The 25,066-nt window shown below is 39.8% G+C and overlaps 1 protein-coding gene across 4 annotated transcripts in view; it reads left to right on the top strand.

Annotated features, from left to right (window-relative positions):
- The first annotated feature begins 214 nt into the window (after positions 1–214).
- The window catches only part of TNPO3 (transportin 3), a 106,662-nt gene continuing 81,810 nt past the window's right edge, over positions 215–25,066 (top strand). For 2 of the 4 annotated variants that reach the window (XM_036247578.1, XM_036247583.1), the window contains exon 1: positions 215–660. In XM_036247578.1, coding sequence (XP_036103471.1) covers positions 541–660 — 120 coding nt within the window. In that variant the 5' untranslated portion in view covers positions 215–540. Of the gene's footprint in view, positions 661–19,923; positions 20,085–25,066 lie in introns of those variants that run through there. The other 2 variants (XM_036247590.1, XM_036247587.1) reach the window with 2 other exon arrangements.

Genomic DNA, 25,066 nt, shown 5'->3' with positions numbered 1-25,066 from the left:
TGGGACACAAGCCTGTGCTAAGGCTCCAGTCGAACGCAAGGAACCGACGGAACCACCTGCTAGCACTTCTTTCCGGCGCCTAGCCCCGCAGGGCCACTTCCGGGAGAGGGCGGGGAGACCCGAAGCGGCGTGCGGGGAAGGAGGCCGTTTGCATTGCACCAGGCGGAAGTATGCTAAAGGTATCCGGGCTGCTGCTTCCGGTTCGGGTTAACGCAGTTTAGTTACACTGCATGGTTTGTGTGTGGCTGGGACAGACTTCTGAGGGCCAGTTAGCGGTTGAAGAGACGAGCACCGGCTTCTGGATTCGGAAGTCTGCAGTCTAATGGGAGAATCGGAAAAAAAGGCCAGGAACCTAAATACGATCTAACCTCTGTTTCCGAGAGGGCATCTTCCACCGGGAACCCCTCTGCCCTGGTAACGGCCAAAGAAGAGATGGCGCCAGTCGGGGAGCGGCCGTGGCCGACACAGTAGGGAAGCGCGAAGGCGGAGCCACCGGAGGAGCCTCGGAGAAGAGCCAGAGCCGTCACTGCCGGCACCACCATGGAAGGAACAAAGCCGACATTGCAACTCGTGTACCAGGCAGTGCAAGCGCTCTACCACGACCCAGATCCCAGCGGAAAGGAGCGCGCCTCGTTTTGGCTTGGGGAGCTGCAGCGTTCGGTGAGGGGCCGGGAGAGGCCGTTCTGTTCCGCGGGGCAAGGGCGGGGTAGGAACTAGGCTCGAGCCGGAGCCCGAACCAGGCGGTTGGCCTCGTGAGGTCCTCCTTTGGGAGGAGCTGCTTCCGCGGGGTGGGGCTCCGAAGCTACAGCTAGCTACGCGGCTTTTTGGAAACTTGTCTCAGCTGGCCGGTCGCGAACTGGCCCTTTCCTCACCCCGTAGAATCTGATAAGTAGGTCCTACACTTGACTGTGGCATGGATAGGGTCCACTTTTAAGTTTTACCCTTGCTACTTGCTTCTTAGGCCCTGCTTTTCCTTTTTGTCTTCCTTCAATCAAATCCAGCCCCAGCCATTCTCCATCTTCTACTTAAAGATGTTTTTATCCGTCTCCCCTCGTGTCTGGCAATTCCTTCCCAGTGGTAGCCTTACACCTTACTGTTCTTGCTGATGTTTCTCTCTAGTTTGAGTTCAGTATTCTCGAAACTTCTCAGGTTTCTAGATTCTTGTACACGTGAATTTTGCCTGTGTTTTGGAGTGCATGGTAATGTAAAGATAAAATGCATCAATTCTGATTTCAGAAAAATCGTTGCCTTTCTCTTTTTGCTGCATATTGGTTCTCCAACCTTGTCTTTTCGGTTCTTTATAAGATATGGATATCATAGCTGCTTTGATGATTCCATATGACTGTATGAGCACCTAGTGAGGGGGGTTGTGTTTCCACATTCTTTGATTCATAGTCTTATGTTTCCTCATCTACTTTTCGTACTCATCTTTACTGTACTTTATTTGTGTGTGTGTGTACTTGATCATTATTTTTGCATTTTATTTAAAAAATGCCCCCTCTTTTATTTCTTTTTTAAAAACTAATAACTGGCACTTAAAGGTGCTCTTCTCTTTTAAATCAGCTTCTAGGCTGCAAGTGCATATTATTTAAAAATTTATAACTTTTAATATTATACTTAAAAAAAAAAAAAAACAACAGTTGGAAATTCAAGTCCTGGATAACCTAATGGGAAAATAGAGGAATAGGATTCACTGTAGGCTACACAAGAAAATCATTCACATATGGTCTTATTTAGTGTTTAGTTTTTGTGATCTGGAGACTGACTGAGTCCCTGATCATTGTATAGTTTTCAAAGTAAATAGGAGAAATGCTACACCATGCCAAAAATCAGCTCTTCCCTACTAAACCTGCTTATTGTTGTGTGTATTTTAAATCAGTGTTTGGGTGCTTACCATGTACCAGCACCCGTGTTTGGCTTTGGTATATGGAAATGAACCAGACAAAAATCTCTGCTTGCTTGTGATGGTGAAATGACTTAATGCCTGCGAAGAGCTTAGAAAAGATCTGGGAATCTAAAACTCAATGCGTTAGCAATTGTTATTTAAATGATAGTTACTTTTATTACTTGACATTACTTTCTGTTACAACCTTACAACGTCTTCATCATCCTTGTCCTTATTATCTTACCACACAGGGCCCAACAGGAACATTTAGCACACTTGAAAAAGGATAAATTGAGGGAGATTTATTTTATAAAGGTATTGTTTATACGGTGTGGTACCTAAAGAGGTAGTGTCATAACTGTGGCCAAATTGTTAACATCCATAGGCTGGAAGGGATGGGAGAGAGAATGGTTACTTGAACTCTCAAGAAGAGTATGGAGTTGGCTGCATTGAGAGGAGTGGTAGTTTTTAGTTGAAGGGACACAGCCAGTATAAGGTGACTTTGCAGGGAGGAAGCTGGAGGAATAAATGTCTCGACTTTATTCTCCTAACCTCCCTCTGGGATTCCCTAGTGGGCAAACCTAACCAGAAGCTAGGGGACATGGAAACCTGTTGATAGAGTCTGTGCAGGTCTGCAAACTGGGGTAGAAAACATGGTAGAAAGGGTGGAAAAAGGGACCTGGAAAATACCTCGCACAGCTACACATCCTCATTTTTAGGCAGCTTCAGCATTTGAGTTGACAATTCAGTTAACACTTTGGCCTCTTAATTCCTTTACTTCTTTTTCTCAACCACCTGGTCACATAGTCACACCTTGGATCTTGTCATTAGTAAGTCATCAGGGCCATGGCCGGTTTGGCTCAGTGGTTAGAGTGTTGGCCCTGTGGAACAATGAGTCACGGGTTTGATTCCCGTCAAGGGCATGTACCTTGGTTGTGGTTTGGTCCTGGTTGGGTTGTGCGGGAGGCAACCAGTTGATGTGGCTCTATCACATCAATATTTCTCTCTGTCTCTCTCTCTCTCCCTCCCCCCCACTCTATCTGATGATAAATAGAAAAATATCCTCTGGTGAGGAATTTAAAAAAAAGTCACCAGGGCCCCACTGGTGTGGCTCAGTGGATTGAACATCGTACCATGGACTGAGAGGCCCCCATTCAATTCCCGGTCAGGGCACATGCCTGGGTTTTGGGCTCAATCCACGGGGTGGGGGACGTGCAGGAGATGACCGATCCATGTTTCTCTCTCACATTGATGTTTCTAGAAATCAATAAAAACATTTAAAAAAAAAAAAGGTCACCAGGTCCCCAAACGCTAACTCATACATTCTGCTCTGATCATAACCCACTCTTCTTCCATTTTGTTGGCTTAAGAATCTCAAGTAACCTCATATAATTTTATTTTTTGAAGTGCTATATAATTTTAATTTTTATCAAAATTAAAGTTTTATTTTTTAAAACTTAAAATATTCAAAACTAAACTTTAAAAACTTTTTAAAAAAAGTTGTAAAATGGAAATTTTATAAGAAAACTGCCTAGGACGAAAAAGAGCAGTTGTGTAGAGAGTTTCTCCTGTGAAAGATGAGGATTTTGGCTCCCTCCACTTCCTTTCATTCAATCTCTAACATAATTATATCATATTTTTGTTAAATCAGTACACACTGTGAATTGAACCATGTAGCATATATATATACTATGGTACTATTTCCCATTTTGTGCAACTTTTTTTTCTCGTGAACATTACCTTTTTTTCACATTTGCTTCCTTTTCTGTATATTTTCTTTAAAAATATATATTTTTTTTTCTTTATTGATTTTTAGAGAGGAAGGGAGATGGAGAAAGATAGAAACATCCATGAGAGAAAATATCGATTGGCCACCTCCTGCATGCCCCCCACTGGGGATTGGGCCCACAACCTGGGCATGTGTCCTGACCAGGAATCAAACTGGCGACCTCTTGGTGCGTGGGTCGACGCTCAACCACTTAGCCACACCAGCTGGGCTCTTATCTGTATATCTTAATAATTCATCACAAACCTTGTCAGTAAGTGTAAATATCATCTTAGTATATTTAAACTAGTAATGTTTCCTTTTTTGATGGAAGGAAACTTCTCCTGAGAGCCTTCCATCCCCTTGCTTAAATCTGTTCTCTAGGTACACTGTGGAATTACTGTCCTAGGATCTCTCTTTAACACTATCCTAGGGTATTCCCTTCACTTCTTCCTTGTGTTGGATGCACTGAATTCTTGGTCCCCTGACCTTTTCTTGAATTACCCCCTCATTGAATGGGTAAATGAGAAGGGAACCCCTTCCTTCTCATTTTCTTTCTCTTGAGCCACTTTTACCCTGAGAGAAGTCCTCTGGTCTGCCTCGGGATTATAAACTAGGCTGCTGGTCGCCTAGGAGAATGAGCCATGGGATGGATCTCACCACTAAGTATTTGCTTTTAATTTAATTTCCTATTTTCAGTATGATAGTTCTGTCTTTGAAGTGAGTCTGTTGTCCAAGAGTCCAGAGTCCCACTACTTCAGTCTTCCCAGAGTAAACCTTGAGTCTTCTGTGTTGGTGGGAGGAGAGTAGTCTGGCTGCTCAGTCAGGAGGAGTATCTAGGAAACTAACTGCTTATATAGATTTTGAACCCACTCTTCCCTTTGTCTTATGTTCCACCTATACTTCTGCTGTATATATTATGTACTTCTGAATTTTGAGCCTGATTTGGGATTTTGCTTATGAATCAGTTTGCCCCTTGGTGGCATTCTCACCCCATCCTGCCCCTAGGCTTATTTCAGCTTTCTTAGACTTGCATAGTTAACACTCGTCCACTAGCCTTCTAGTTTCCACAGTTTTGTTACTTTCAGTCATGTTTTCATTCTCTGTTCTTGTGGGCTTCCCCTTTCCCCCTTGACCTGTCCTTTCTTTCTTTTTTTTAAAATCTCTTTACTCTGACTTGAGTGGTTTTTGAAAGGCACTTGAGAGCAAACCAATGTATTCAATCAGTTCAGTCATGTTAAACAGAAGACCCTGCACTAGTTCTTAAATTGCATCAAAACCTTATTCCATTGACCAGGCCCCTACTTTTCTTTATTCAGTCTTGTCTTTACTTTATCCAGTTTGGATTCCAGGGTCTATCATTCTAATTACTTTCTTAAATATACCATCAACCTTTCACCTCAGATTTGGTAAAATTTCAGCATGGGTATTTTCAACTGCTCCCTTTTTCTCCTGTTGTTATAATGTGTCAGCAAGATAACCAGAGACACACAGCCAAATTGTAAAGGAGTGCTTTATTCTCACCAGTAGGCTGTGGGGGCGGGGGGGGGGTGGTGCATAGTCTCCCCTCAGATCAGCAGCCACGATTCTTCTTGCTCTTGCTCGTCTAATTTTAAAGACAGAAGCCTCATCCTCCTTTTGCCCCTGCTAGAGGACCGGTATAATAGTGGGTGTGACAGAGATTACAGAAGTCAAAATTAGCATTATTCACCGGGCTCACGGCTCAAGAGTACCTGCAAATGCCTGCAATTACCTACTCAGAAACTGCAAATACCTCCTAACACAGGGGCAACTATAATCTTAGGCAAAATTCCTTTACTTCTAGGGGTAATTAACCTATTATTGGAAAAATATCGAGGAAGTCCATCGATGATAAAAATGGAATTATTTAGTTGCCTTAGCCTAGAGGCCTACATAAGAATGGAATCTAGTCACCTTAGCCTTGGGGCCTAGGTCACTATCTGATATAGGTGCTCTGCATTTTATTTTCTGAATTCTCAGGAACCTTGACCTTTTGGTTATCCTGTGTATCACTTGCATCTTCAGACTCCCTCTTTCTTTTTTATTTAATTTTTTTTTCTTTATTGAGTTTTAGAGAAAGTGGAAGGGAGGAGAGAGAGTTAGAAAAATTGATGAGAGAGAACATCGATTGGCCACCTCCTGCATCCCCCCCACTGGGTATCAGGCCCACAACCTGGTCAGGGATCATGCTGGCGACCTCTTGGTGCATGGGTCTCAACCAGTGAGCCACACCAGCTGGGCAGACTCCCTCTTTCTTTACAGGGTCCTTCCCACCAGCATTCAAACAGCTGTAGTATCTCCCATAGTAAGCAGATGGTTTGGGGGTGGGGAGATGCCACCTTTGCCAATCTTGTGATCTCTTTGATTCTTTCTTACTTACCTCTGTGCTTTTATTATTACTCTTTTCCAGTGCTTTCTTTAAATGAAGAAACTAAGCCATTTTTTCAAAGCCCAGCCTAAATTCACTTTCTCCTGAAGTTAATTGATCCTTTTCAACTGTAAGTCATTTCTGTCCATAATGATCATCTAGGGAACTTTATTACATTGCTTTTTTTTTTTTTTACTTTTTTGAAAATTTGTCTCCTAGTAGACTGTAGTATCCTTTTAAATTTATTTACTGATTGATTTGGAGAGAGAGAGAGAGAGAGAGAGAGAGAGAGAGAGAGAGAAAACCTATCAATTTATTGTTTCATTTATGTATGCATTCCTTGGTTGAATCTTATCTGTGCCCTGACTGGGGATCAAACCTGCAACCTTGGTGGATCAGGACTATACTCTAACCAACTGAGCTATCTGGTCAGGGCAACTGTAGAGTACTTTTATTTGTTTATGTATATAATCGGATACCCATAGTTGAAGTAATAAAGCATGGTTATTATGAAAGAAATGATCAAGTTGCCTGACACACAGGTTCTTACAAATATGGGGTGGGCGCCCAACCAGTGTAGCTCAGTGGTTGAGTGTTGACCTATGCACCAAGAGGTCATTGGTTTGATTCCAGGGCACATGCCCAGGTTGTGGGCCAAATTCCCAGTGGGGGGATGGAGGCAACCAGTTGATGTTCTCTTTCTTTGATGTTTCTCTCTCTCTCTCTCCCTCTCCCTCTCCTTTCCTCTCTCTCTAAAATTAATAAAGAAAAAAAATACACGGTGGGCAATTGTAGGTTTACCGTTGTTGATATGGAAAAGACATTCAGGTCATGATTATTATACAGAAATGAACTCTCATATACTCACAACTGTAAACCTACTTTTGCCCACCCCATTTGTTGAATGAATAACTTGTAGGCAACTCCAAAGGGTGATTTCTTTTATCTATAATTTCATTTATTTTTGCTGCTACTCTCGACCATATCTCTGGGTAATTGAAAATAAAAAATATTATTCTCTTCCTGTGTTGATGTTTTCAGTTTTTTCATGAGATAAGTTTTATATTGCCCTCTTTTTATACTTTGAAAGACTTGGGATACAGAAAGGGAGAGGAACTTTTTGACTCTAAGGCTTTCTTGAAGTAGTCATTAAGTGACATTTTTAACCAAAAGTCTGTTTTAGTGTAGTAACAAGAATAGTGTTTTAATTCTGAATTTGAAACTGGTAAGGAACAGATTTTGCTTGTTTGTTTAAAAACCACTTTGAAGAATACACAGTTTGAAAAACCATTATCCTTTCTTCCCTCCACCCCACACTTGACTAATCCTTAGAGTCATTTAGTGTAGTTCTAATGACCTGGTGACAATAGATTTGATATAAAGGTGTAATTTGGATATAGGTTAGCCCATACTGTGAATTAGCATCTTCTCTCTTTCACTAATATTTATATAAAACAGCCATTTTCTAACGAATCTATATTCATTACTCTAAACTTTCATTCCACCAAAATTCTTGGTAACTACCTACAGCTATGATTTTATGTGATAGGCAGATATCACTAATATCTTCAAAGTATTTTAAAAGAAAGAAATTATTTTGAAAAGGATCTTAAAGGAAGCTTATCTAACAGTGGACTGTTCTGAACACCTAGTAGTTTCCTTTGTCCACCCCCAGTAACCAAAATTAATAGACAATGTTGGAAGCCATGGAAAGAAAGACCATCTTTTTTTTTTTAAGAATATTGATTTTTTTTTTTTTTAAGGGAGAGAGAGAGAGAAACATCCGTGTGAGAACGCAACACAGATCGCAACATAGATTGGCTGCCTCCTGCACCCCTATCCCTGTACTGGGGATGGAGTTGCAACCCCAGCATATGCTCTGACCAGAAATTGAATTGGCAATCTTTTGGTGCACAGGATGACGCTCAACCAACTGAGCCACACCGGCCAGGGCAAGGCTCTCATTTTATATTGGCTAATGATTATGCTACTCATTTGTTCTAAGTTTGTAGTTTAGATTTATGGAGGAGACTATGAGACTACTTTTACAGAGATAAATCTCTGGTTTAGAGGTAATTATAGTTCAGTTTAGAAACCGTAAAGGAATGATAAAAAGCATAAATCAAATGAAATCATATTGTGCAAGTTGTTATTGTCATGTTTGGTTAATCATATCCTTGGGAATTTGCTTCTATATATCAGGAATGTCATGGGTCATGGAGTATCAGATTCAAACTTTTGCCCTAGTAATTTTCCTCTTTGGAATTTCTTGATTCTTTAACCTAGTTCTAAAACATAGGGTCTTCAATTTTTCTCCAGCAATTGCAGTCATTGGTTTGATTTATTGGAAAATCTAGGCTTTTTTTATGCTTATGCTCTCATCCTCCAGTCAGGTGACCCTTAAAACATAACATGCTTTTGAAAGCAAAGCCTTATAGAAAATATTCCAAAACTTCTATGGTTCAGTTAATTTATTGAACATATGAGCACAGTTGACCCTTGAATAATGTGGGTGTTGGGGTATAGTTGAAAATCTGCGTATAATTTGATTCCCCAAAAACTTAGCTACTATTAGCCTGTTGATCAAAAGCCTTAACCAATAGCAAACAGTCGATTAACACATATTTTGTTTGTATTCTTTTTTTTTTTTAAATCCTCACCCGAGGATATTTTTCTATTTTGTCTTCAGATGGAGGGAGAGAGAGAGAGAAACATCAACATGAGAGGGATACATCCACTGGTTGCCTCTGCACGTGCCCAAGACGGGGCTGGGAATTGAACCTGCAATCCAGTTACATGCCTTTGACCAGGAATTGAGTCCATGACTCTTTGGTGCTTGGGCCAACACTCTAGCCACTGAGCCACTCTGGTCAGGGCAGGAATTCATTCTTTTTAAAATTGCGTAAAATGTACAGTTTTTGTTTTAAATTGATTTCACAGAGAGAGAGAGAGAGAGAGAGAAACATCAATGAGAGAGAACATCGACTGGCCACCTCCTGCATGCCCCCCATTGGGGACCCGGCCCAATACCTGGGCAGGTGCCCTGACTGGGAATTGAACCGGCAACCTCTTGGTGCACGGGTCTTCACTCAACCATTGCGCCACACTGGCCAGGCAAAATATACGGTTTTAAACCATTTGAAGTATACAGTTCAGTGTCTTGGAAGTATATTCACAGTGTTGTGCAACCATCACCACCGTCCATCTCCAGAACTTCTTTCATCTTGTAAAACTGAAACTCTGTACCCTTTAAACACAGTTAACTCACATTTCTCCCTATGACCAGCCCCTAGCAATCACCCTTATGTTTTCTGTCTTTATGAATTTGACTAGGTACCTCATATAAGTGGAATCATATTTTATTTGTCCTTTTGTGACTGGCTTATTTCACTTAGCATAATATCCTCAGGGTTCATCTATGGTGTATTATGTGTCAGAATTTTATTCCTTTTTTAAAATGTTTTTATTATTATTTTTTTTTAGGGGGAGAGGTAAAATCTTTGATGTGAGAGAGATACATTGATTAGCTGCTTCCTGCCCGTCCCCCACTGGGGATCGAGCCCGCAAGCTGGGCATATATCCTGACCGGGAATCAAATGGGGACCTGTCATTCGATAGGACAATGCCAGTCCACTGAGCCACACTGGCCAGGCTGGAATTTTACCTTTTTAAGGCTGAATAGTAATGTACATACCACATTTTGTTTATCCATTCATCTGTTGATGAACACTTGGGTTGCTTCTACCTTTTGACTATTTTGAATAATGCTGCTACAGACATGAGTTCATAAAAATATGTTGGAGTCCCTGCTTTCAATTCTTTTGAGGATATCCAAAAGGGGAATTGCTTGATCATATGGTAATTCTATGTTTGTTTGCTTTTTTGCAGAACTGCCATACTGTTTTCCAGATTTTATGGAATTTTAAGCTCTGTTGAATTTTAAAACATTTAATTCATAGGACGATGAGATTGCTCAGATTACCTCTCCTGTATTTCCCTAGTTTGTACCGTGGTACTGAAATATTACCAGAGTCTTTTACTGCTATACAGGTGAAACCCCAAAGAGAAGTTTTATTTCTCAATTGTAAGTTTACAGTCCTGCTAAAGGGGATACTTTTGTAATGTTTGGTATGCAGAACCTTTTTTTTTAAATCCTCACCAGGGGATATTTTTCAGTTGGTTTTTAGATAGAGTGGAAGAGAGAGAGAGAGACAAAGAAACAAACATCCATGTGAGAGAGACACATGGATTGGCCAGGGCTCCATTGATTTTGAGAGCGGGAGAGAGATGTGAGAGAGACACATCAATTGATTACCTCCTGCATGTGCCTAGACTGAAACCGAGTTAGGGGACAGGTACGTGCCCTTGGTGGGGAATCAAACTTGTGACTCTTTGGTGCCCGGGCCAATGTTCTAACCACTGACCCACAGCAGCCAGGGCAGCAGAACCTAAAGGTACTGACTAAATTTTCTTCTTTCTGGTAGAGTTCCCAAAATAAAAATACTATGAAACATATATATTTTTTTCTTTTGCTAGGAAATTTTCTAAGCAGTTTACATTAAGGTTTTTACTTACTATTTTTTTCAAGTCCATAGCACAATTCTTTTCTGTGTTCATTGTTTCCTTGATTTCTATCTCAGTCATAATGTAACACCATTTAAACAGATAGCTCCAAAGCAAAATATATGTACTTGAACTAGATTTGAAATATACATATTTGTACATAAGCATTCAGAGTTTTTTTTAACACTTCAATGCATTTTTTATGATGCTTTATGCTAGTTATTTCACATTTCTATAAGATTGAAAAACTTGAATCTTCAGCATGGTGTTAACATGCTGAATAGGTCTTAATAATATTCTCATTTCTCTGGTTAATGAGAGTTATAAAATTGTTCAGATAGGCAGCAATAGAGACCGGCTATTAAAGGAAATACATTCTCTTTATTTTTGGCTTTCAGGAAGCCCTCACTTGGACTACTCATTTGCTTTAAATGAAATGATTTCAAGCATGACATTTTCTACTTTTTAAAGCAGGGCTTCCTAGTATAATTATAAGGCCTAGAGTGAAGCTATTACCAAGGAATGCATGCTTCTGTCATTTCCAGCCCAAGTTGATTTTATGGACCTAAATTTATTTATATTTTTAGGGGCATTCTTGAGGTTCATATTCACATATAATGGTGACTAAGTTTGGATACAAAATCTTTACCTTGTCATGGAAAATTTTTGGCAAGATTTGTCTGTACCATATTATGTGTGACTGACAGGCACAAATTTGAGCCAAAATTCATTTGACATAGGATTGTTTGAAAATGCTTGTTCCAGAAACACTGGAATTTCAGCAATGTGCAGTGCTGTCATTTAGTCTTGATTCCTTTCTTTGAGTTCGAGATAGAACAATGTATATGGACACTATGGTCTTCCAAAGTTAACTTGAAAAGTGTTTGCGTATTTGTCTTGGAATTTCAATAGCTTATAGTGTTTTAAAGAATTGTTTGTAGCCAGGAATCTCTTCCCTCTAATAAGGGAAATAATATCTCCCTTTTAATTTTTTAGTTATGATGGCTGTGGAAATGTAAATTGGCTAAACTTTTTTGCTTCTAGAAAAGTTATATATGTATACACAAGGATATTCAGTGGATCTTGCTAGTGGCTTTATGGTTGTTTTTGTTTATACTCTGCTTTTGGAGGTAGGGTTTGTTTACTCATCACTGCTGTGTGAAGGTATTAGCTAAGTGTATTTCATCATGCTTTCTGTATTTCAGACCATCTTGCAAAACAAAGTATTTTGAAAAATACAGTTTTTAGGTAGTGACAGTTATCTTTTGAGCCCCGTAACGTATATTTTTAAAAATATTTCTTTAAGTCATTTGCTCTCCCTGCTGTCTGAGAAAACCACAAGAAAGTAACTTGTGACAGACCTAGCAGTTTGTAAAATTCTCATAAAGATCTAGATACAAAAACTTGATAGTTGACTGACTTAAAAAAATTATATTCTCTATTTCAGGTACATTAGACTTGTTCTTTCTTTGCCTGTCTCATGAAAATAACTTTTTTCTTTTTTAGGAAAATTTTTTAAAAATTATTGTTACAGATGTTTCTCCTTTTCCCCCCATTGACACCCTCCTCCCCGTCCCTCCCCACCCTGTCCCCAGCTTTGTTGTCCATATACATTGGTCATGCATACATGCATGTAAGTTCTGCAGTTTATCTCTCCCCCACCCCCTCTTCTGGGGATTGCCAGTCTGTACCCTATTTCCACGTCTCTGGGACTATCCTGTTTTTCAGACTGTGATGTTCATTATATTCCACAAATAAGTGAGATCATATGATACTTGTTTTTCTCTGTTTGGCTTGTTTCACTTAGGATAATACGTACTTTCCAGGTCCCTCAATATCGTCTCAAAGGATAAGAGCTCTTTCTTTCTTATAGCTGCATAGTACTCTATTGTGTATATGTACCACAGCTTTTTTATCCATTCTTCCACTAATGGACATTTGGGCTGTTTCCAGATCTTAGCTATTATAAATAGTGCTGCTATGAACATGGGGGTACTACATATATTATTTCTGATTGGTGTTTTAGGCTTCTTAGGGTATATTCCTAGAAGTGGGATCACTGGGTCAAATGGCAATTCAATTTTCAATTTTTTGAGGTAACACCATATTGTTTTCCACAGTGGCTGCACCAGTCTGCATTCCCACCAACAGTGTGCTAGAGGCCCCTTTTCTCCACAGCCTCGCCAACACTTGTTGTTTGATGATTTGTTAATGGCGGCCATTCTAACAAGTGTGAGGTGATACCTCATTGTTGTTTTAATTTGCATTTCTCTGATGATTAGTGATGTTGAGCATTTCTTCATATGTCTCTTAGCCTTTGTATATCCTGTTTGGAGAGTTGTCTATTTAGTTCCTCTGCCCATTTTTTAATTGGGTTCTTTGTCTTCCTTTTGTTGAGCTGTATGAGCACTCTGTATATTTTGGACATTAACCTCTTATCTGATGTATCATTGGCAATTATGCTTTCCCATAGAGTGGGTTGCCTTTCCATTTTGGCGGTGGTTTCTTTTGCTGAGCCGAAGCTTTTGAGTTTGATGTAGTCCCATGTGTTCATTTTCTCCTTTGTTTTTGTTGCCTTAGGTGTTGTATCAGTGAAAATTCTGTGCGTATGATGTCCGAAATTTTGTTGCCTACATTTTCTTCTAGGATTTTTATGGATTCATGAGTCACATTTAAGTCTTTTATCCATTTTGAGTTTATTCTTGTGTATGGTGTAAGTTGATGGTCTAGTTTCATTTTTTTGCATGTAGCTGTCCAATTTTCCCAACACCGTTTATTGCAGAAGCTGTTTTTACTCCATTGTATGCTCTTGCCACCTTTGTCAAATATTAATTGACCATAATGTTTGGGTCCATTTCTTGGTTCTCTGTTCTATTCCATTGATCTATATGCCTGTTCTTGTGCCAGTACCAGGCCGTTTTGATTACAGTAGCTTTGTAGTATAACCTGATATCCGGTATTATGATCCTGCCTACTTTGTCCTTCTTTTTCAAGATTGCTGTGGCTATTCGGTGTCTTTTTTGGTTCCATATGAACTTTTGAAGTATTTGTTCTAGTTCTGTGAAGTATGTTGTTGGTATTTTGGTGGGGATTGCATTGAATCTATAGATTGCTTTGGGTAGTGTGGACATTTTAATGATGTTAATTCTTCCAACCCATGAACAAGGTATGTCCTTCCACTTTTTTATGTCTTCTTCTACTTCTTTTTTCTATGTCCTGTAGTTTTCTGCAAATAGGTCCTTTATTTCTTTGGTTAAGTTTATTCCTAGGCATCTTAATTTTTTTTTTTTATCCTCACCCGAGGACATTTTTCCATTTTTTGTTCAGGTAGAGTGGGAGGGAGAGAGAGGAACATCGATGTGAAAGGAACACATCGAGTGGCTGCCACCTGCATGATCAACCAGGGCCGGGGACAAACTGCAACCGAGGTACGCGCCCTTAGAGGGAACCGAACCCGGGTCTCTCTGGACCGCAGGCTGATGCTCTAACCGCTGAGCCAAACCGGCCAGGGCTATTTATTTATTTTTGTTACAGATGTTTCTCCTTTTTTTACCCCATTGACACCCTCCTCACCACCCCACCCCCGCCCCATCCCCAGCTTTGTTGTCCATGTCCATTGGTTATGCATACATGCATATAAATTCTGTGGTTTATCTCTTTCCATCCCCCCACCCCCTCTTCTGAGGGATGTCAGTCTGGCCCTACTTCCATGTTTCTGGATCTACCATGTTCCTCAGACTGTTATGTTCATTATATTCCGTATATAGGTGAGATCATGTGGTATTTGTCTTTTTCTGCTTGGCTTATTTCACTTAGGATAATACTTTCCAGGTCCCTCCATGTCGTCTCAAAGGATAGGAGATCTTTCTTTCTTACAGCTGCATAGTACTCCATCGTGTATATGTACCACTGCTTTTTTATCCATTCTTCTACTGATGGACACTTGGGCTGTTTCCAGATCTTAGCTATTGTAAACAGTGCTGCTATGAACATGGGGGTACATATATTCTTCCTGGTATATTCCTAGAAGCGGGATCACTGGATCAAATGGAAGTTCAATTTTTAATTTTTTGAGGTAACACCATATTGTTTTCCACAGTGGCTGCACCACTCTGCATTCCCACCAGCAGTGTATTAGAGTCCCCTTTTCTCCACACCCTCACCAACACTTATTGTTTGATGATTTATTGATGGTGGCCATTCTGACAGGTGTGAGGTGATACCTCATTGTAGTTTTAATTTGCATCTCTTTGATGATTAGTGATGTTGAGCATTTTTTCATATGTCTCTTGGCCATTTGTATGTCCTGTTTGGAGAGGTGTCTATTCAGCTCCTCTGCCCATTTTTTTTTTTTTTTTTTATCCTCGCTCGAGGACATTTTCCCAATTTTTGTACAGATAGAGTGGGAGGGAGGAAGGGAGGGAGGGAGAGAGAGAGAGAGAGAGAGAGAAACGTTGACGTGAAAGGGACACATCGAGTGGCTGCCACCCACACGACCAACCAGGGCCGGGGACAAACTGCAACCGAAGTACGTGCCCTTAGCGGTAACCGAACCTGGGTCTCTCCGGACCGCAGGCCAACGCTCTAACCGCTGAGCCAAACCGGCCAGGGCCATTTTTTAATTGGGTTCTTTGTCTTCCTTTTGTTGAGTTGTATGAGCACTCTCTATATATTGGAAATTAACCCCTTATTTGATATATCATTCCATCCCTTCACTTTCAACCTATGTGAGTCTTTTGTTGTGTGGTAGGTCTCTTGTAAACAACATATATGTGAGTCATGTTTTCTTATCCAGTCAGCTACTGTGTCTTTTTATCGGAGCATTCAAACTATTTACATTTAAGGTGATTATCGCTATGTATTTATTTATTGCCATTTTTGTTTAGTGTGGTTCTATTTTTCTTCCTATTTCTTCTACTAATTAACAGCAGTCCTTTTAGCATATCTTGCGGTGCTGGTTTGGTGCTAATATGTTCCCTTAGCCTTTTTTTTTTTGTCTGGGAAGCTCCTTATTTGACCTTCTATTTTGAATGATAGCCTTGCTGGATAGAGTAGTCATGGATTCTGATCCTTGTTTTTCATGACCTTGATTACTTCATGCCATTCCCTTCTGGCTTGTAGTGTTTCTGTTGAGAAATCAGCTGAGAGCCTTATGGGGATTCCTTTGTTGGTAACCTGTTGTTTATCTCTTGCTGCCTTTAGGATTCTCTCTTTGTCTTTAATGTTTGGCATTTTCATTATTATGTGTCTTGGTGTGGGCCTCTTTGGGTTCTTCTTACTTGGGGCTCTCTGTGCTTCTTGAACTTGAATGCCTTCTTCCTTCACCAAGTTAGAAAGTTTTCTATTACTATTTTTTCAAATATATTCTCTAACCCTTGCCCATTTTCTTCCTCTTTGGGGACTCCTATGATGCAAACGTCATTACGTTTCCAGTTGCCCCACAGTTCTCTTAAGCTATCTTGTTTCTTAATTGTTTTTTTCTTTTGGTTTTCTGATTGCTTGATTTTTTTTTCTACCCTTCTAATTCACTGATTGGGTCCTCAGCTTCCTCTACTCTGCTGATTAGTCCTTCCTACATGTTCTTTATTTCTGCTCTGTCATTCTTCATTTCCATTTGGTTGGGTTTCAATGTTTCTGTATCTTTACTAGTGGTGCCGATGTCCTTATTCATGCTGTTGAGCTTCCTCAAGATCATGGCTCTGGACTCTACCTCTGATAATTTGCTTAACTGCATTTCATTTAGCTCATCTTCAATAGAGTTCTCTTGTTCTTTCATTTGGGATTTGTTTCTTTGTTTCACCATTTTGGCTATCTGTGTGTTTTGGAGCCTGCCAGATTTTCCCTGTGGGTGTTGGTGTTCTGCTGTTTGTGGCTCCCTCTGCTGGGTTTGGATGAGCCTGGGTGGGCCCACGTTAAACGGCACTGTCAAGTCTTACTTTCCTGGGTAGATTTGCAAGCCCAGGAAAGGTTCAGTTATCCTCTAGCTTTTTGCCTAGAGTCCAGTAGTCTCAGTTACTCAGGGCCTTGGAATGTAGCCCTGGTGTTCTGCATAATAGGATTTCCATAGGGTGGGACAGATGCTGGTTGTTAATGAGCCTCAATTTGCATTTCTTTGCCTCGCCTGTAAAAGGCTGAATACTCAAGGGAGGGGCTGCTGCTTTTCCCCACAGCTCTGGGAAGGAGCAAACTGGCCACTGTCCTTTGTGGTCGTGACTCAGCAAAAACTCTGAGTGCCCTCCAAATCCCGGGTGTCCCCACAGCGTTCCAGTCCTTTCTGCCCTCCCTCTGCCAGAGCCCCCGGTGAGTGGCTGTAGCCAAACCAGTGCTCTGTTCCAGCCCTCTGAGCTGTGGAGCAAGCTTAGCTCTTTATCTCCGAGGGCACTGCTCACAGCTAAGACCACTGCTGTCTGTGGGCTCCCAGCCCGCCACCTTCTCATGCCTCCACAGATCCCACTGGTGTCCCTGGTTATATCGTCCTGTCCTGCTGCTTTTCTGTTGCTTTTTTCCGAAGATTTGTCTTCATTTTAGTTGTAATTCTTGTTTGGTCCTGGGAGATCGTCTGTGTAGCTTCTATTCACTCTGCTGCCATTTTCCTCTCCGGAAATTTTTATTTTCTATACCACATTGTTACCTCAGGTCACATGTCTGAAATGTTTTTTACTGAGCTTTTTATTTTTATTTTGAAATCATTCCTTGTTTTTAGTTGTAGTTGACATACAATATTATATTAGTTTCAGGTGTACAGCCCAGTGATTAGACATTGCATAACCTATTAAGTGATCATCCCAATAAATCTAACACCCATCTGATACCATACATAGTAGAATACTATTGACTCTATTCCTTGTGCTATACTTTACACCTCTATCACTATTCTGACAACCAATTTGTAATTCTTAATCCCTTCACCTTTTTTATCCCATCCCCAACCACCCTCCTATCTGACAACCACCAAACTGTTCTCTGTATCTTTGAGTCTGTTTCTGTTCTGCTTGTTCATTTATTTTAATTTTTAGATTCACTTGTTGATAGATGTGTATTTATTGCCATTTTCATTGTTCATGTTACTAATCCGCCCCCCCCCCCCGCCCCCTTCTTAAAGACAACCCTTTAACATATTTTGTAATACTGGTTTGATGGTGATTTACTTCAGCTTTTTCTTGTCTGGGAAGCGCTTCATATCCTTTAATTCTAAATGATAGGTGTGCTGGGTAGAGTAATCGTGGTAGTAGTAAGTCCTTGCTTTTCTTGCCTCTTCTTTCTGGCCTGCAAAGTTTCTGTTGAGAAAGCAGCTGACAGTCTTATGGGAGCTCCCTTGTAGGTAACTAACTGCTTTCTGGCTGCTTTTAAAATTCTCTTTGTCTTTAATCTTTTGCATGTTAATTATGATGTGTCTTGGTGTGGGCCTCTTTCGGTTCATCTTGTTTGGGACTCTGCACTTCCTGACTTGTATGTCTATTTCCTTCACCAGGTAAGAGAAGTTTTCTGTCACTATTTTGTCAAATAGGTTTTCAGTTTCTTGCTTTCTCTCTTCTCCCTCTGGCACACCCGTGATGCTAATGTTGGTACACTTGAAGTTGTCCCAGAGGCTCCTTACATTATCTTCATTGTTTTGGATTCCTGTATCTTTTTTGCTATTCTGGTTGGGTGGTTTTTGCTTTCTTAAATTCCAAATTTCTCATTTGATTCTCAGCACCATCTACACTGCTATTGAGTCCCTGTAAATTGTTCTTCATTTAGTTAATGTATCCTTCATTTCTGACTGTTTTTTGTTTGTTTGTTTGTTTGTTTGTTTGTTTTTAATGGTTTCTATGTCTTCCTTTATGCTGTTGGAAGTTATCAGTAAGTTCCTTGAGTATCCTTATAACCATTGTTTTGAACTCTGTACCTGGTAGTTTGCTTGCCTCCATTTTGTTTAGTTCTGCAGATTTATCTTGTTCTTTTATTTGGGACCTGTTTCTTTGTCTCTGTATTTTGGCTGCATCCCTGTGTTTGTTTCTGTGTATTAGGTAGAGCTGCTGCATCTCCTGCACTTGGTATAGTGGCCTTGTGTAATAGGTGCCCTATAGGTCCCAGAGATACAGCCTTCCCAGTCACCCAAGCTGGGTGCTCCAAGTGTGCTCCTATGTGGGCTGTGTGCACTGTCCTGTTGTAGTTGAGCCTTGATTGCTGTTGGCATCACTGGGGGGATTGATTCTCCCCCCAGGCCAATGTGCTGCAAGGAGCAGCTGTGACTACAGTGGAGGAACTGCTGTGCAGTTGTGGACCCTTTGGAACAGAACTTGCTTCAGTGAGGCTTTGGTGCTCACTGAGTCTGCCCCTTGAGTGTGTGGCTTGTGGAGGTGGTAGGGTTGTAAACTGGTGTGGTCTGAAGCTGTCCACTGGGTGCACTGGCTTTGGGGCCTGCTGGGAGGTGCAACGTCAGCCATTGCCTGTGCCCTGCCTGGGGCCACCTGGGACAGATCTGTAGATGGCTGCTATTTGTTCTGGGATTGGAGCTGCCCAGGAGAGGCCAAGCTGCGAACCAAGGTGGGGCTGCCACTAGTGTAACCTGGGGCCACTTAGCAAGAGATATGGGGTACACAGAGGCCAGATGCTGCTTGTTTGAGATTCAGGAAAGTCCTAAGCATGAGGTAAGAGAGGCCAGTTGTGTTTTTTTCCAAGAGTTCTTTTCACTCTGTGCTCTGACCTAGTTCCCTCTCACCTCTCAAACTATAAATCTTTGAGAGTTTATTTAATAAATACATTATTTACTAATTGAAATGCTTTAAAAAGTACAACAACCTGGCACTTTTTTGTTATTTTTCAAATCTTATCAAAATATTTGTATTTTCAGAACCTCATTTTCTGTTTGCCAGGGATCTTCTGTCTTTAGTGAAGTGTTTTAAGTAAGTAATTCTGCTTAATTTGAGGAGTTTTTGTATAGGATTAACTAGCAGCCCTAATCTGCTTCTAATTCTTGGCAGCTAATGAATTGTTAGGGGCTCCTATCTGGGTGTGTGCTTGCATTGTTGAGGGCCTGCTCAGTGATTTCCGTAGATTTGGCAGTTTTAGAACTGTTGGCATACAAGTGAGTCTTGGAGCAGCAGTGCACCATTAAAGGAAAAGGGGGCAACTACTTTTAGGATTTACTGTGAAGAATAATAAAAGACTTAGAATATGTTAGTGAAAGGATTGCTGTTCCATAGCCTGCTTCATATTCATCACATAGTCATGGAAATATCTTTTGAAAAAAATTGATATAAAGGCCTGTCTGCTACTGCTTTGTGAAATGGAAGATTGGAATTAGATGCTTAAATGGAAAATGTTCTCTTGTTGCAGCCTCTTTGAAATGTGCTGTTAGTGGGAGCTGCAGCTTCCTCCTGCTGACTCTGAGCCCCAGGCTTCGGTTGAGATGGTCCTTTCAGAAATGTGGAGCTTAGTCCAAGCCTGGATTTCAGTGGGTAGCACCTGGCATCTGTGGCTAGAAAGTCCTATAAAGTGTAAGTGCTTTATTCTCTCCTTGTAAAGAAACCCTTCTCCTTTCTTCCTTCTCTTCCTTCTTTCTGCAGCTTAGCAGAGGGGAAGAACAGTGAGTATTGTATGTAGTGCCTGGGGTATCAGGATTTGGTGGAATTTTCTTTATGATTCAGTGACCAAAACAAGATTATCTATTTTGGGATGCCAACAATTCTTAAACTGTCCTGGAATTTAAAGTAATAAATTATGACTCCTTAATATATAATACTGGCAATATCATCCCAGGTAATTTTTCATTGACAGTTTATTTAGTAGTTTGTGATATTCAAGTTTGCCAGGTTTCTTTAGAGGTCACTCTTATCTTTTGTTCTAATTCCAAAAGACAAATATTTGAAAAGAGAGGTACATTTGACCAGTCAGTGAGGAAGCATTGAGACAAATAGGGATGCCTGAAGTGAGAAGACAGCTCTTCTTTCCCTTTGATTGTACTTGATACATTTGCACAAGGAGCAATTGGGAATTTTTTTCTAAGACCAGTTCCTCATAGAATTGTCCTAGAAAATTCATATAGCTGCCATCTGTAGTTTTAAAAATTTTAAAATTAGATACTAATATAATGAGCATTATAAAATGCAAGTTTTAGATTTGATTTAGTTGCTTAGGGCTAAGCGCTGTTTTCTTTTTTCCTTTTTCAGAAATACTGGTAGTATTTTAAAGTAAGCTCCTTCCAGAAGAGACTCTCCCTTCACTGAACCTAAAATTTTTCTGAAATTTTTAAATCTTCAGATTTTAATAGGAAAATACTGAGCTGCTTCTCGTTGCTAAAACAAAAAATATATATTTAAAACAAAACAAAACCAAGTCTTCATCTGGGCAAGGCAAGTGAAGTTCTACAAATGAAGATTCTAAATGAAAAATGTCTTATCCTCTCAGGGCCTTTTTGTTTGTTTGTTTTGTTTTATCTGTAAAGAACTGATTTTCTTGTTCTCTGTTGCCCTTTGTCTCTCTCTAAACGTTTTGGATTCTGTTCTTACAGCTGACCCCCAATCCATTAAGTATATGAGCTACCTGGTAAAAGACTGGGCTTCACATTTGGGAAAATGAAGATGTGTTACAGACTTAGGAGATGATGGTATCTTGTCATCTTGCTTCATATTTAATAATTTAATATATACTTTATTTTTTTTAAATATACATTTTATTTAAGTGCTTCTATGGCCAAAGAATTTGAGAGCTGCTGAGAATATTAAGCTTGTTCTTTACTTTTGAAGAACTTACAGTCTATTAGAAAAGATGAACAAAGGCCTAAGTAATTACAATACAAAGTTCTACAATTGAGTCAAGGCTACCTTGGTAGTAATGTAAAAGGATTCCTGCCTCCGATTATTTTTCCTTACCTCTAGCTTTCAGAAGTTTGAGTCTGTGTGTTTAGTATGTTTGTTAGTGTGGGGGCTTGGGGGACAGGAATGTTCTGTATCTTGTTCTCATTGGTGTGACTTTCTCAGTGATTCTGTTTTCGTCTATGGCATTCATGCTATGCCTTGGATCTGGCAGGTCTAGGGCAGGATAAATTTTTTTGCCCTTCCCTCATTGGTAGACTTCTGTTGGCAGTGTGTCCTGGGACCTCTGCTTTCTAGTGATGCATTTAAGAAAAGTTATTTTGTAGTTTATTTGCTTTTCTTTATTGTTAACTCGAATGCAGTGCTCTTTTCAATTTTCCACATCTTAGGTGGATGTAGAACTCCTCTCAGGTATTTTTGTTTGTATATTTTAAACTCCATAATATATTTTATTGTTTTATGTAGTCGGTGTTCGTAAGAGATTTACTTATATACTTAGCCTTCCTGTTATTCTTTATTTCTTCCTGATACCTATGTTTCCATCCAGAATTATTTTCCTTTGTCATGAAGAACATCCTTTAGTATTTTTTTTCTTTGTGGATCTGTTGTCCTGAACTCTTTCCTTCTCTCCTTTTTTTCTTTTTGGTCTTAAAATGTCTTAATTTTGTTGCATTTTGGAAGGATTTTTTTGCTGGGTATAAAATAACTAATCGGCAGTTATTTTCTTTCAGTACTTTGAATATGCTTGGTTCCCATTGTTTATGTCAACAAGTCAGCTGTCAGTTTAATTGTTGTTTCTCTAAAGATAATACATCTATTTTCCTCTGACCTTTAAGATTTTCCTTTTTGTCTGTTTTTTTTTTCTCAGTAATTTATTAAGATGTGTATTATGGTGTGCCTAGGTTTGGTTTTCCTGTCCTTAGGGTTTGCAGAGCTTCTTAAATCTGTGCCTTGGTGTCTTGTCTCAGTTTGGAAATTTCTTAGCCATTATCTTTAAATAGTGCTTCTGCCCCATTTTTGTTTTTTCCTTCTAGAATTTCAGTTATATGTATGTTAGACTTTTTCATTATGTTCCACATGTCACTTGTATTCTTCCCAATTTTTTTTTTAATCCTCACCTGAGGATACACTTACTGATTTTTGAGAAAAGGGAAGGGGGGAGATAGGGAGACAGACAGACAGATAGACATCCATGTGAGGGAGGACATTGATTGCTTGCCTTCTGTATGTGCCCCGACCAGGGATTGAACCTACAACTTAGGTATGTGCCCTGACTAAGAACAAACCTGCAGCCTTTTGGTATTAGGGATGACATTCTAACCAACTGAGCCATACCAGCCAGGGCCTGGATTCTTCCCATCTTTATCCTCTATCCCTTTTTTTACTTTGTGCTCTGGTATTCTTATTTTCTGTTGACCTATTTTCTAGTGTAGTAGTTGTCTGATTTGCTGTTTAAACCTTTCATTTGCTTCTTAATTTAAGCTACTGTATTTTCCAGTTCTAGATTTTCATTGGATTCTTTTTTATAGATTCCATTTCTTCGTGGAAAATCTCCATTTGTCTTCTAATTTATTGAATATATTTTTATTTATTTATTTTTTTTATCCTCACCCGAGGACATTTTTTCCATTTTTTGTTCAGGTAGAGTGGGAGGGAGAGAGGAAGAGAGAGAAAGAGAGAAACATCGACGTGAAAGGGACACATCGAGTGGCTGCCACCCGCACGACCTACCAGGGCCGGGGACAAACTGCAACCGAGGTACGTGCCCTTAGCGGGAACCGAACCCGGGTCTCTCTGGACCGCAGGTCGACGCTCTAACCGCTGAGCCAAACCGGCCAGGGCTAATTTATTGAATATATTAATCAGCTATTTATTTTTTTCCAAATGTTCATTTTGAAAAATTTGTACTTGAAAGAATAGTGTAGTGAACAGTAATAATACCCTTCTCCTCAATTTGACAGTGCCCTATTTGCTTTTTTTTCTGTTTCTTTCTTTCTGTCCCTGTTTGTTCTCTGAGCATATATTTTTTAACCTTTTGGAATTAAATTTCAGACCTCATAATGCTGTAGGCCAATCAATTTTGATATATATCTTGGAAGAACATGAACATTTTTCTAAACTAAAGTAAAATCATTGTCACTTTCAAGAAGTTTAACATTGATATAATGGCATTATCTAATATATAGTCTATGTTCCAATTTCCTAATTGTTTCAGTTATAGATTTCTAGTTTTACAAATTTTTTATTTTCCCTGATCCAGGATTCAGTCAAGGATAATGCATTGCTTGTAGTGGCTATGTCTCTTTGGTTCCAGGGAATTTTTTTTTTTCTTTTATGATAGTGACATTAAAAAACAATTCCAGGACCATTTTGTCTTTGTTTTTAATATGTCCCACTATTTTGGATTTGTCTGGTTGTTCTGATTGCATTCAGGTTAAACTTTATTTTGAAGAATACTGTATGGATGATAATTTGTCATTTTCAGTGACTCACATCAGGAGTTACATCAAATGGGTTTGTCCCATTGGTGATGTTACATTTTATTTTATTTTTTTTTATCCTCACCTGAGGACATTTTTCGATATTTTGTTCAGATAGAGTGGGAGGGAGGAAGAGAGAGAGAGAGAGAAACATCGACGTGAAAGCGACACATCGAGTGGTTGCCACCCACACGACCCAACCAGGGCTGGGGACAAACTGCAACCAAGGTACGTGCCCTTAGCGGGAACAGAACCCGGGTCTCTCCGGACCGCAGGCCGACGCTCTAACCGCTGAACCAAACCTGCCAGGGCTGATGTTACATTTTATCACTTTTGTTTAGACAGCACAATTATTTTAGTCCTCATCTAATAATTCCATTAATTTAAAAAACTTTATTGTTAATCCCTACCCAAGGATATTTTTTCCATTGTTTTGTAGGGAGAGCGACAGAAAGAAACAATCATGTGAGAGACACATACCGATTTATTGCCTCCTGCACGCACCCCTGCTGGGGCTGGAGATCCAACCTGTAGCCCAGGTATATGACCTTGATTGCGAATCAAACCTGTGACCCTTTGGTTCAAGGGCTGACGCTCTAACCACTGACCCATACCAGCCAGGGCTAATAATTCCATTATTTAGATAGGTTATTTTCTGTTGTCTGCCCCCCACACCCCCACTTTTTTGTTGTTATCATTTAGTCTTGGTCTTGTTTGATAGATTCTGGGTATGCTCCTTATGAAAAGTTGAAGAGGTTGTAAATGATTTTTTTTCCTTCACTCAGATCTCTATGATAGGACCAGATAGATTCCTTTAAGAAGGGGTTTGGACAGATTCTAAACTGTGTTTTGCTCTCTAGCTCTCTCTCTCTCTCTCTCCTTTTTTTTGGTGATAAAATATATGTAACATAAAATTTACCATTTTAAAGTGTACAGTTCAGTGGTATTATGTACATTCACATTGCTGTACCACCATCACCACAGGTCATCTCCAGTCGAAATTGCATACCCTTTAAACAGTAATCTCAATATCCCCTCCCTTCAACCTTTGGCGACCAAAATTCTAACTTTGTCTCTATGAATTTGACTACTCTAGGTAACTTATATAATTGGAATTACATAATATTTATTTTTTGTTTTGTTAATCCTCAACTGAGGATATTTTTTCCATTGGTTTTTAGAGAT

This window comes from Molossus molossus, unplaced genomic scaffold (assembly GCF_014108415.1).
Source record: "Molossus molossus isolate mMolMol1 unplaced genomic scaffold, mMolMol1.p scaffold_m16_p_7, whole genome shotgun sequence".
In the NCBI taxonomy this organism is placed as follows: Eukaryota; Metazoa; Chordata; class Mammalia; order Chiroptera; family Molossidae; genus Molossus; species Molossus molossus.
The sequence above is the reverse complement of the archived record's forward strand: the minus strand, read 5'-3'. Positions and strand labels throughout refer to the sequence as shown.